Below are 12721 nucleotides of genomic sequence, written 5' to 3'. Positions count from 1 at the left end.
CAAAGCAGTACATGTGTATGTATACACATACACACCCTCTCCTAGGAGAGTTGTGCCACTTCACATCAGTTCTGCTATCATTTTGTGCTCACAGGTTAAGAGCACAGTGAAAAGAATTCCTAATAGAGACTGGGAGAAGACTGAGATCGTCTGAGGCCACATACTAGCCTGAAGCACAAATTAAGATGACAGACAAGGGGGAAGTGCTTTTTAATTATGACCATATGAACAAAGTCAAATTTAAGAGTTGAGAGTCTTCACAGAAGCTGGAACTTTAGTGGCAGTCAGGCAGACAGCATGGAACAAACAGGAATCGTCTTCAGTCACAAGAATCAACAGCAGCAGCTTATTTCTAAACAGAAAGATACACATGAACACATTTCAAGTTAGTTTCATGCTTTTTCAACATTGCAACTCAAAGGCAACCCTTTTAATGGCTATAAGCATGAACATGTACCTGCATGTTAAGTAACTCTTCAATCTTATTCTGGATCTGTCCATACACATCATTAAACAGCTCCTCCTTTGATTTCGTTCCATTCAAATGCACTTAAAGTAAGAAAGTGAAATACGAGCTATAACTGAATGTTTGTGTAAGCCTGACAGATCCTAATTTAAAGGGCATGCACTTGACTGGTATCAAAGAAATACACTCCATCCACCTGCTTCAACTCCTCTCATGCACTTAACCAGTATGTATATCCCAGGTTTGAAAAGCACTCATCAAACAATCTTTCAGAAGTGCTTTTGTCATTAAAGACTTACCCACATCAACTCCAAGGTCTTCCATTATCTTCCTGTGCTTTACATACATAGGCCAAACGTGGCCATCAAACAATCCAGGTGGATCTGGTACAGTGTAATTTCTTGAACTATAAATTAAGACATTGTTATTCAAGAGTAGCCTAATTACAGTTTAGGGAAATGACAAATAATTCATGCCATTTTTCTACACACTAGCCTGAGCCTGTTGCCTCCAGTGCAGTTTCTGAGCTTATCAGAAGTCAGTATTTAGTATAAGCTGCAAGCATAAAGATACCCAAAAAAGTTGGAATTTGATGTGCAGGTCTAAAGTGCCCAAGATGCAAAAAGAATTCCCACAACAGACTGATCTTAACATTGATGAACAGCCTTCTCTTAGAGCTTCAGCAGAACTTGGGTAAAATGGCTGTCTGCTTCTCCCTCTGAAACATAACTTTTAACATTTCATTTACATTAAGAGCAGTGTACGTGTACAACACCACAGCCAAATATAAAACTCCAGGATAGTTCAAAACCTGGGAACCATATTACTGTAAAACAAGAAGGGGAGAAAGCCTCTTCAAAGATCTGTGCTGAAACTGAGCATTAGTATCACATACACCAGTTTCAGTAGGAAGCTTTTGGGTTGGTTTGGGAAAGGAAGCTACAGGCCTCTACCACAACAGCTAGATTAGTGTTTATCCCTTCTTATCTAAAAGCTTTAGACAAACAACATCTTGAATGGAGTAAGATGTTATTGGGCTAGCAAAGGAACTTGGAAAGATGGACTTGCCTCCTTCTCCTTTTACACTCTTCATATGGGATGGAAAGAAAGTATCGATGGTGGAATACATCAATCAGTGGCCTGAAAAAGATACATGTTTGGTTACAGCTAGACTGATTAATAGCAAGAAATGGAAAGGTAAAATATCCATTTCCTGTATCTGGAGCTATCTTCAGACTTGGGACACTTAAGCTCACCAGCAGTCAGTACTAGCTGCTGACTCCTGGTTTAGAACAGGTCTTTTTAGTCCCTTGGAGGTTTGCCTGTCATGTAAAATCATGTAAAAATCAGAACAGATGGAAGTCACACTTGTTTACCTGTAGGTGTAAAGTAGGAAGCCTTCAACAATAAGAATGTGGATTGTTTCATCTTCTCCCTCCTTATCTTGTAAGATTTGGGCATCCAGTGTGTTGTTGATCCCATGGGAACGTTCAAACTTGACTGGGTTTTTTATCCAAGCGTTTATGGTACTCATCATAGCTTCCATATCTAATGCACTAATCACTAAGACAAAACAGACAGCTATCATTAAGCAGTAATTAAGTATCATCTAGTAATAGAGTCAGTACAAAAAAGTGCACAGAAAGGATCAAAATAATTCAAGTTTTTGAGTTACACTTTGACAACACTGTAGCAAAGCCTTACCATCATACTGTTTAAACCCATCTTCAACTTCTATTTCATCTTGGGGCTGAAACAGTGATAAGAAAAAAACTGCTTGGTCAGCACAGCTACTGGGAACCTTGATACCCCTTTCAAAGCAAGATCCAAGATTCAAACCCTGAAGCTACAAAGAGGAATCTTAACCCTCCACCAGGTTTCTTTTCATGCAGATAAAAAGCGGTAGTAACAAGACTAAGATAACACAGCCTGCTCCTCTATCTTCCCACCAACACAAACACACCACATAGCACTCCAGGAAAAATGGAAAGGCATCGGGACATGTTACAGCGTAGGCTTATCCCCCAGCCGCACAGTCAACCCAGCTAAGCAGCGCGGAGGAGCCGCCGCAGACTGTACGGGGAAGCCTATGGGAGCTGGGGAAGCGCGGGCGGGGCGTCAGCGGCGGAAGCACGCGGGGGTCACCCCTCGCCCCCCTCCCCCCCCCCCGGCCTGCAGAGGGGCGGCCGGGCTGGCAGGCGCCCGCCTCACCTTGAAGAAGTCATCCTGGTGCACCACGCTGCAGTTGGGCAGGGCCTGCATCAGCTTGCGGGTAAGGGTGGTCTTGCCGCCGTTGGTGACCCTGCGGCGAGAGAGCCCCCAGCCGTCGGGAAGCGCCGCGCGGCACGGGCGCGCGCGGCGCCGGGTCCCGCCCCGCCTTTCGCCCCCCCCCCCCCCGCCCCGCGTCCGCCGCGCTCGCGCCACTGCGGCAGCGGCACGAGGAGGGCCGGGTGGGGGCAGGATGCGCGCCCGGGCCGCGCCTCGGTCCGGCCCGGTACCCCAGCGGCCGCCTTCTCCCCCCGGCCCGGCCCGCGGCTCTCACCCGCCGATGCCGATGATGATGTTCATGGCGCGTCCGGCAGCCGCCCGGCCCGGCTCCTACAGCCTGTTCCTGAGGGTGCGGGGGGTGGGGACGGGGACCCGGTGTCTCCGGTACCGGCCGCCTACGTGCCTGAGCCGGGACCCGGGAAAGGGGGGAAGAGAGGGACCGGAGAAAGAGGAGAAGGTAGAAGGGGGAGAGACCTAACGTCAACTGCCGGGCAACGCCATGGTCGGAGAAGGAGGGAGCAGCAGCAGAGCTGGTCCGCGCCGCACCAGAGCGCTCCGCAAAGGGAGGCCGACACCCCCTGCATCGGGCTTCCCCTCACGCTCCTGCGCGCCCATTGGGCGGCTGCTACGGCCGCCGCAGCCAATGGAGAGCGCGCAACGCGGACGCCTCGCGGCTATTGGGTGAAGCGCGTTCACTCACGCCCGGTAGGGTTACGGCGCGGCCATCCGGCGGCGCTGATTGGCCGTCGCGCTGGGGGAGGGCAGTGCGCCAATAGCAGCAGCGTCACGCCCCGGGGCGGGGCCTGGTGACGGCAGCGCGGTGTGGGCGCGCTGCGGCCCGCGCGCACCCCTCAGGCCTTGTGAGGGTGGGCCCCGCCGCCGTGGGGGGCTCGGAGCCGCCGGGCTCCTGCGCGACGGTAGCGCGGGGCCGCTGAGCGGGGGTGCGCCGGGGGAGGGCGGAGCAGGTGTCGGTGGTGCTGCCGGCTCCGCCCAGGGGCCATTCTCACGGCTCCGGCGGCAGGGACCGCTCGGGGCGGGGTGCGGCGCCTGGCGGCGGGCAGCCCCCGCCGGACTGTGCTCTGAGCCCCGTTACGGTGAGGCCGTTGGTCACCGTACTGAGCCGTTAATGCGACCATCCGAAAGGCCCCAGGGGGCTCTTAGCACCCCGCTCCAGATACCGGCCCGGTTTTCGGTACTGAGACGCTGCGATCGCTCCCAGCGCCTCGCCCCGCTGGCGGCGGGCGGCCGGGCGAACGCCGCCGTCCTGCTGCGGCTGCCCTCAGGGCCACGGCGGAGCGGGAATAGGCCCCGGGCCGCGCCATCCGGGCATCGCCTCCCCTGTGGCGTGACTCGGTGAGGCAGGGCTGCTCAGAGTGGGAAGAGTTGGGGGAATCCTGCGAGCGATGAGGTTCGCTCAGTGGCAGGGTGACCCCTGCAGTTTTCCGGAGTAAAATGCGCCAGCAGTCGCGCAAGCATCTTCTGCGTTCAAGGTCAAAATGTGTCCTTAGGCCATGAAATTAGGGGGCTTTAACAGGCATATACAAATTTGTCTGGGAAACTTAGTATGGAGGGTTTGTCTTTAGAATCCCCCAGGTCTCAAAAGGGCGCTGCCCTGCCCCTTTCACAGGAGGAGCACACACATCTCCTCGGCGGTTGTGTTTGTCCCTTGGCTGTGGCCTGACAGTGCTTGGACTCCGTGGGACTGGGAACTGCTGTGCCTGAGGGACTTTACCTCTTCTTGTTAAGGCTTTTTCCCTTCTATGAAGAAATAAAATTTACAATCACTGCCTTCTTTTTTTAATTTAATCTGAGTTTATTTTTAGTAACATTAAATTCCATAATTTACAAGCTAGTAACTCAGTTCAGCATGTTTACAATAGCAGTGGTTGGTGCGTTGCCAACTATTCAGCTTGCTTCTCATCTTTCCGTGATTTTTACTAATTTTCTTCTGGTAAGACTTCAGGCAAATCTCAGTTGATTTCTCTCACAGTTACTTTTAAGCTTCCAAACAGAACACATAATTTGCTCTCTTGACTTTTCTTCTTTTTTGAGGGGAAACAGTTTGTTAAAAATGCATTTATTTCATTTTGTGACTAAACTCATTTCCACTTTGAAATAGAGGAGCTGTCTTGGGGGTTTTTTTTGGGTTTGGTTTGTTTTCTTTTTTTAAATGTGTGTCTACGCTTTTAAAAGGAGAAGTTTAAAATCTCAGAGACTACACCCAAATTCCTTAGATAACACTACAACAATACCAACACACCTAGATTAATGGAGGTCTCAGGTTAAACCCTATTGTCAGCTTTCTGTGAAGCTTCAAGATGGCAGAATGCCCATCTATAATCATACTACAAAATAATTTTATTATGTAGTTTGAGGACTACATCTCAAACTAAATTTGTGATCTGTACACATACTAGTAAAATCAGGATGCTACTTCTAAGCAGTTGAGCTCGCTCTACAGCAGGATTTCAGCTGTTCGACTCCAAGGTTCTTCCAAAGTCTTGGTAATTCACTGGTTTTTACTCTTCACCTTTCACCAAGCAAGATGCACTCTTCAGGTTTCATGCTCAAAACTAGTTTTTGATCTACAAATACTGTATTTTACCATAGCTTGCCATTCCAATATGTAAACATACAACTGTTTGGATTTTAACACGATGTAAATATCAAATGAGCAAAGTAAGGATAATGAACAGACTAGAAGCACAGTGGTTTTTAGAAGGGCAATTAGGCTGAAATATGCTTCTCTCACCAGTTCAGTACTGACAGAGCTGGAGTGAAAATAATGACAACTGGACTCAGAAGTTATCACAATTTAACAACTTGGTTGAGGCAGGATGATGGTAGCCTATGTCTGATGTGTGATAGATAATATGTGCTAACTTTACACTCGTTGTCTTTCACTAACAGCTCGGGGTCAAGGATTTGTCACGGTCAGACCTCGAGTCTCAAGGCCAATTGTGAGGAATAGATATGTTTAGTGATGTTATTTATCAGGATTACCATGTATCTCTCATGTCTATGGGAAGGGAGACTTCTTTTATTTTGATTCAGGCAAACGTTTTCCACTTTACATAGAACTGATATTTTGTAAGTAAAACACAAGAATATTTTGAATACTTTTTAATATGCAGTAATGGTAGAACAAATTGAATGTTATGCTCAGTAAAGTGTATCCAAACATTCATAAAGCTCTTGGGCACTTTAAGGCTACGGGCTCCAGAATGGCTGTGCATCCTGCCCCTCGCATTCAACATCTGTGTCTGCGCGTGCTAGCCATTTCCCTGGCCCTTTGTCTCTCTCTCTCCTTGATGATACTGCTGCTGTGGTGAAAAATAGAGAGAAAGAACAACAGGATATTGTCCAATTCTGGTCTGTGTGCCAACAGTGACAAAATGTTGTTTTCTCCTCAGTTTGGGGATTCTTATTGGCTTTTATTAGTCCTGGGTGAGCCTGAACACATTAAGATGTTTTTAAAATTCTCCCAGTTAGTGTGGAAACCTTGAGTCTGTGGGAGGAAGGTGGTGTCCCATGCCCCAGCACAGACATTCCTGTCCTGGAGGATGATACTCTGACTCATGCAGAGGAAAAGAAGAGTTCTGTTGTAAAACACAACAGGAAGACATCCAGTGCTGCTGTGTGCCAGGAGGACACCTGCAGAGCTGCCGCAGGGGTGGAAGTGAGCCACAGGCTGTATGGATAGTGCTGAGAAAACTGCACGGCTGCATAAATCTGACGCCAAACTAGGCTGCTATTTTTGGTTTCTGTTCTGCTTTTCTGACACCTGTAGGTAAGCGTGAAGTGTACAACAGACGTCTGCAGCACTTCACAGAGCGAAGGAACCGTCGCAGGGTATGGGATCACAGTGAAGCATTCTTGTTTAGCAATCAGGATTAATTATAACCCAGGAATATGAACTGTAAACACGCCGGAGTTGCCAAGACAGGAGCTGGCTGTGTGCCAGTGCTTGAATGAGGACGTACCATTGCGCTGGGACTCCCCAGGAGCAGCAGGTAACACCCAGGTACACAAGGAGCCCCACGGAAGTAGGTGGTCAAATTCTGGGGGGTACAGCAGGAGGGAGGAGAGCAGGCGTTCAGCCGTTATTTTGGGGTGGGGATGTTTATCTAATTTGATGCTCGTCTCAGTCTGCTGTCAAAATAGGTATTAGTGTACAGTGACACACTTTATGATTTTGAAGAAAATCTTAGCTTTGATACAGTCTCCTTAACATGAAATAAACTCCAAAAATTTGCAACTAATGTGTAGGCAAAAGCTTTGGCTTCTGCTTGTGGGCCACTGTCCCTTCTTTGCTCTAACCAAACAAGGCATTAGTGGTGATAAAGACTGTTAACAGTGTGAAGTGAAAAATGATAATTGAGCCAGATAATGAGTTGTATTAAAACCACCCAGGATAAAATGGAATAATATGTGACACATTCTGCAATAATGTATCATATAGGCCACCTAAAGCTAAGAGACAAACATCACAAACACTTTGAAAGATAAATGGCAGAAATTTAAAAAAATCTGCTTGAAGTGTAAGAAGTGATGAAGTGTAAGAAAACCACAAAGGTGAAGGGAATAGATGTGCTAATTACATAATTGTGGGACTATGTAAGAAATGCCTGTGAAGGGGTTGGCTTATGCTGTTTGGTTGTAAAGACTTCAGTGGGGCTTCAGAAAGATAGAATTAATGAAGCTGTAACTTCTGTTAAACTGTAAGCTTTTTTTTAAAAAACCCAACCTTTTTATAAATTAACATGTTACAATATTGTTTTAATGATCTGGCGTATTAAAAAGTTTATGGGAAAGATTACTCTATAACCCTGGGTTTGATTTGAAGGAAGATATTTTTAAAAAAAGTCGGTAACCAATAAAAACTTGGTTTTTATTGTAGCTTCAGGGCACTTAAAGTCAGTGAGTTTCCTGATTGTGTCTCCAGTTCAGGGGTGCTGTGTTAATAGTTTTACATTCTGTGAAGCTCTCTGATGAACAGTTTCTGTTGCTGTTATACACAGCTCTTTTTTTCTCTTTTAAGGGCTTTTTGGAGTTGTAGAATATTCTACGGTGAGCTTTTTCTATGTCTGAGAAGAGTAACTATATCAGATGTAAGAAGGAATCTTTATTTTGCATCAGTTTGTGAATGTTAAGCATTTAATCTGTTGTGCTTCAAAGCTACTTTCTTACAAAATACTAAATAGTTCGTAAGTATTGGCTAGCTCTGCTTACAACCAGATCACAGACTGTTAAACAGGACCTGAATTAATTCTAGCATTGCTTTTATTATGTTTCTGTAAAGAAACCGAAACTTAGACTACTATCTGTGAGTAAATGTGCAGAGTTCTTAACCCCAATTTCAGATGTGAACATACTAATTTTAAATTGATGCTACTTTTCTGTCCAAGTATGTTTTAAGAATTTTACAGTCTTGTTTTAGTCCTCTGAAGTGTCTATTTCTCATTAACTGTTATAAGACTTTGATACATTTTAGTATAAATTTAAGTAGTAATCTCTTTGCAGGTGTACTCATCAGATGCTTTCTGTGATCTTTACCAGTGACTCTGCACAAGCGCTTCCTTCCTAAACTCACTTTAGGAGCTGCATATTGGTCTTCATCGCACTTAAGACCTTATTACCTACTGAAAAATATAATGACTGAATTCCTGGTTTGTTTTAATTGGTGCAATGGTGAACAGCCCCAGCCGGTAGGTAGATGCACAACTGCCATCCTTTATCAGATCTGAAATTTTGTCTTTCAGTTATGTGGAAAATGCTTCCATTGTCATGTTGTTTTGATTACTTTGGGCTAAGTAATGCAAAAGCTAAAACCAGACCTGTTAAACTGTGTTTAAATTATGTGTGTTTTGCTAGAAACTTTGGTCATATGACTGCAGTTCTCAGGCCCTGACTTTCCAACATTAAAGTTTTTGCTAAAATTCAATTAGCGGTAATAAAAGTGGCTTTGACCCTCTCTTACTGCAAACAGTCTTGAAACTTCAGCCTGGTTGCCATGAGGTGTCATTAGGGGTCAGTACTGACTGTCTTTTTTTTATTTCAGCTGCTTGTTTCTGTCTGAAAGCTGCTCATGTTTTCTGACTAGAGACTTAAGATACCTTCTTTCTTGTAGAAGAGGCGTCGGAGACTGGACCGCAATATGATAGGAGAACCAATGAACTTTGTACACACTGCGCACATTGGGGCAAGAGAGATGAGTAGTGACTATTCATCAGTAAGTGTGCAACTCTTGGATAAGCAGAAATCTCTACTCGGTAACCTGTAGAGCAGGTAGCTAATAAAATACTAGATAATTGTAAAAGAGAGAAAAATCTGACTTTTTTTTTTTTTTTTTCATCGGTAGAATATCATCAGAACAGAACTATCCTTTAGTTTGTAAACATAAGATACTGTGGAAGATACATCCAACAAGAAGTGCTCATTTTCCCAGTATCTTACATATGATAAGAACCTTTTGGATAAGGATTCTGTGGATGCACTTGATACTAGGTCCAGGTAACACATCAGCTTGAAGTCAAAGCTGTGCCAGGGTGAGGGATGTAACAATAAGTGGATCTTGCATAGCAAGACTCATCTCATGCACTGACTTAAAATAGTCTTTAATGATCCTGGGTTCAGTTGTTATTTCTCCTTACTAGTGTTGGGACCCAGCACTGTAAACGTATGGCTCACCTGCCTCTTCAAATCGATGCTTTTAGTAATTGCTCTGCCAACCGGACTTTGAGATGTGTGTTCTAATAAACTTTTTTCCTAGGCTGTATCAATTCAGGACCACATGAAGTCTAAAGGTGGCTACACAAATGGCACTTCTGCAACTGTTGAGATATAGGAAACTGAGAGGAGGCTGACGTCTGCTCTGTCTCATGAGGACCCCCTGGACTGTGCTTTCATATTCTCTAAAACGTCTTTATCATGGAGTAGAGAGACCACTTGAATTATAAATAGGTCAGTGCAAGTGTTGGTGTTCTTAGCACAATAGCTTCTGAAGGAGTTATTGTAAATTATCCTTAAAATGGTCTGTCACGGCAGTGTTTTAGTAGCAACTGTAATTTGTCACTGTGGATAATCTCCTAGCTGTGTCCCAAAAACCTCACAAAGTTGACTTGTAGGATGAGACTGGAAGTCAGTATGAAGTGTCTGGGGTTTTAAGCTCTGTCTTTTTCTCCTCTCAAGAAATGCAGAAGTTGATTTAATTGGAAGATATCACATGTTTGCATTTCTTACATGGGCTAAACTGAATTGCTAAGTAGGATTTTGTAGCCTGTAATAAAACTTCGGACCTGTTTTTTAGATGGCTTACAACCTAATGCATAACTCTACTAAGCTGTACTTCGGGTTTTTTTAATGTCTTTTGATGATTGAACTCTAACATGATATAGTTAGCTGAGTCTGCAAAACCTAGTGAAACTTCTGCATTGCTGTGATAACGCTTTCGTAGCTAAAACTGGAGGTTTTGCAAACATACCCACTCTTGAATGAAGCTTAGAAAAAGACATTTCTCGCAATTACTGGGCTGCCTCCTTTCCATACGTGCACTAGTGGGACTGACAGGTATTACCACAACAGAGCTAATAATATGTACCAGTTAATTTCAAGTGGTGCTACAATATGCTCAGAACTGTGTGTTAATTTTGCATGACTACTATTGAGTTTTAAACTAAATGTATTTAAGATCGCTCTCTCTATTACCTGTCTGTAGCAGTAGCTACACAGGACTTCAAGGGATATCTTGCTTGTCTTTCTGGCTTCCTAATTTTGAGACTTTTTTTTTTTAAGATTAACTGATTTTTTTCTTGCATATGGCTTAAATAAAAGTATGGTTTCAGTGATATAGCCATGTGAAGGACAGAAATTTAAAGAATATAGTGAAAACTTGCAGGAGAATATTAAATGGAAACAGTGTCTTGCAGAGTTCCAGCACTTCATAAATATTTAAAGAAATAGCCATAAATATTTAGCCATACCCAAACTACATTTTATTACTTAGTTCTTATTCATCTTTCTATTGAGTGATATGACAAAACTGCTGAGGTAGAGCTAGGTTTTTCTTTTATTCAATCACTGACTCAAAATTCTGAAGGACTACCAGTGCAGAAATTTAGGAAATCTACTTGCTGTCATGGGATTAACTAAATACAAGCATGGAAATTGCTGCTGTATCAGCACTGGTTATGCTGGAAGTCAGTGGAACTCTCTCCTTGCTCTAGGCATAAGATCAGTTATGAACTTTTTTCCACTTAAAAGAAACATCTAGCTGGCAAATCTTCTAACTTGTACAATTCTGTGGCTTGTGATACTTGTGATACTTCTTAAATCTAGACTGCTGGCTCTGCTGAATTGTTAGGCTGCCTTTTCTGAGTATACTAGGGAGCTTAAAACATGAAACGTAGCTCTGTGTTTCTGTATGTGTTCAAAAAAACCTCCCCCCCCCTTTCATCTTTAAGGGCCAAAGAGGAAGAGAGACTGTTACTTTCTGTAGCAGTCAACAGCTGATCACAGCATTCTGCAACCACATAGGAGAAATCTAATTTCCATGTCTTGCTAGATCCTTACTCTTGAATTAGAATGCACGCCAAATTTTAATATATTTTAAAATTAGCATGAGTTAGCTATACATTTAGCTTTTTAAAGTCTTTCATATTTCTGTCTTCTAACTTCAGATTTATTCTAACAGCCTCATTAAGATACAGAGTTCAAAGAAGCTAAATCCTGTTGAGGAAGCATAAATTGGCCAAGTTGTTTTAAAGAATGGATTCTAATTCATCTGCTATTAAATTGAGTTTGTGCATTCATTGGTCCATACCTGCCCATAAAAAATAGTGGTAGGCAGCTGTCGTGAAGAAAATGGGTTGTATTTTAACACTGTAAGAAAACAAATTGAACAGGAGTTTAGTATTTCCTGAAGACCCATTCAGTATGTTTAAGGTTAGTGTTGTATGCACAACTGGAAGTAAAGGAATTGGTGGTCATGTCAGTTCTTCTCTCTAAAAATATATCAACAGAGGATTTTGTTATTAAATCCCTATTTATAGAAAAATCCTAATTTTCATTGTGTAAACCAAGTAGCACTATCTGGTGTAAAACTAACCTATTTTCATCAGACTATATAGTATATATAGGACCATATTAAAGTCTCACATCATTAAAAGGAAATGTTTTGCTATTGCATTAAGGGTGCAATTACTTTTAAATTCTAAACAAACGTAAAAGCATGTCTTAGGTATTTTTTTGTTGTCTGTTTAACCACCTTATCTAGCTGTAATCTGTCATGTAACTCAGTATAAGCCCATCTTGGTTATAATAAATCTGTTGAACAAGGCACGTGCACTCTTTTCATATTGTGGAAAATCTTGATATTTTCTCTGCACTGAAAACCTGTTGGGCAAGTGGATGGATCAGCATGGTCTGAACTTTTATTGCACAAAATCGAATTTCTCCACTAGAGAGCACAATTTTACATCAAGTCTTTTCTGTCTGCTCTGTGCAAGCTATTACTGCATTGTGGGGTTGGCTGGTTTGTTTGATATTTTTTGAGCTCGACTGAAATAAAATACAGCAAGACCAAAGGATCAAGCTTTTTAATCTATGTTGTAGGCTGTGAAGACCTTATATCAACACAATGTGGCAATGAAACATTACTGTTCTGACTTGATGGCATTTTATGGTTTCTTTTTGTAGTCGGAAGTAAAATAACTTGCAAGCTGAGCAGGATCAACTCTTTTATATGTAGTCCAGCAGAGTCTCAGCACTGCATGTTTGCTTCCTTAAAAAAAAAAAAAAAAAAAGGCAGGGGTGGGGGGGAGTAACTGTTATTTTAAATACTGTCTGTCTTATCCTCTGATGTCCATGCTAGGCTTTACTGACTATCTCATAATGCTGCATAAATGCAGTTGTTTAAGGCACTGTGCTATGAAACTATTGAGGTAAAGTTTAGCCATCATGGAATAGGAGGTAGAAACTAGATCTTCC

The 12721-nt window shown here is 43.2% G+C and overlaps 2 protein-coding genes across 2 annotated transcripts; one reads left to right on the top strand and one right to left on the bottom strand.

Moving 5' to 3' along the window:
• Positions 1-193: 193 nt before the first annotated feature.
• LOC141928809 (nicotinamide riboside kinase 2-like) lies at positions 194-3318 on the bottom strand. Its single transcript, XM_074837547.1, has 8 exons — positions 3009-3318; positions 2678-2768; positions 2171-2216; positions 1843-2029; positions 1535-1606; positions 766-872; positions 458-549; positions 194-352 (listed from the first exon to the last, which is right to left on the bottom strand). Exons 1-8 carry the CDS (start codon positions 3032-3034, stop codon positions 347-349), a joined length of 627 nt encoding a protein of 208 aa, XP_074693648.1. The 5' UTR covers positions 3035-3318; the 3' UTR covers positions 194-346.
• A 5048-nt stretch (positions 3319-8366) lies between these two features.
• Positions 8367-12073, top strand: LOC141928882 (CDC42 small effector protein 2-B-like). Its single transcript, XM_074837703.1, has 3 exons — positions 8367-8442; positions 8865-8966; positions 9507-12073. The coding sequence occupies exons 1-3, from the start codon at positions 8389-8391 to the stop codon at positions 9579-9581; spliced, it is 231 nt and encodes a 76-aa protein (XP_074693804.1). The 5' UTR covers positions 8367-8388; the 3' UTR covers positions 9582-12073.
• The last annotated feature ends 648 nt before the right edge of the window (positions 12074-12721 follow it).

The sequence above is a fragment of the Strix aluco genome, chromosome 12 (assembly GCF_031877795.1).
Source record: "Strix aluco isolate bStrAlu1 chromosome 12, bStrAlu1.hap1, whole genome shotgun sequence".
NCBI classification, from domain to species: domain Eukaryota; kingdom Metazoa; phylum Chordata; class Aves; order Strigiformes; family Strigidae; genus Strix; species Strix aluco.
Note: the sequence above shows the minus strand (reverse complement) of the source record. Positions and strands in the feature narration are given on the sequence as shown.

Bases quoted from the DNA above. Each gene is read 5' to 3' on its own strand.
- LOC141928809 (XM_074837547.1), bottom strand. From the start codon at position 3,034: ATGAACATCATCATCGGCATCGGCGG. The intron at 2,030-2,170 runs GTAAGGCTTTGC...GTTTTGTCTTAG, and splicing joins TGGGTTTAAACAGTATGATG to TGATTAGTGCATTAGATATG. The intron at 873-1,534 runs GCAAGTCCATCT...CTTAATTTATAG, and splicing joins GAGTGTAAAAGGAGAAGGAG to TTCAAGAAATTACACTGTAC.
- LOC141928882 (XM_074837703.1), top strand. From the start codon at position 8,389: ATGACTGAATTCCTGGTTTGTTTTAATTGGTGCAATGGTGAACAGCCC. The intron at 8,443-8,864 runs GTAGGTAGATGC...TCTTTCTTGTAG, and splicing joins ATGGTGAACAGCCCCAGCCG to AAGAGGCGTCGGAGACTGGA. The intron at 8,967-9,506 runs GTAAGTGTGCAA...CTTTTTTCCTAG, and splicing joins TGAGTAGTGACTATTCATCA to GCTGTATCAATTCAGGACCA.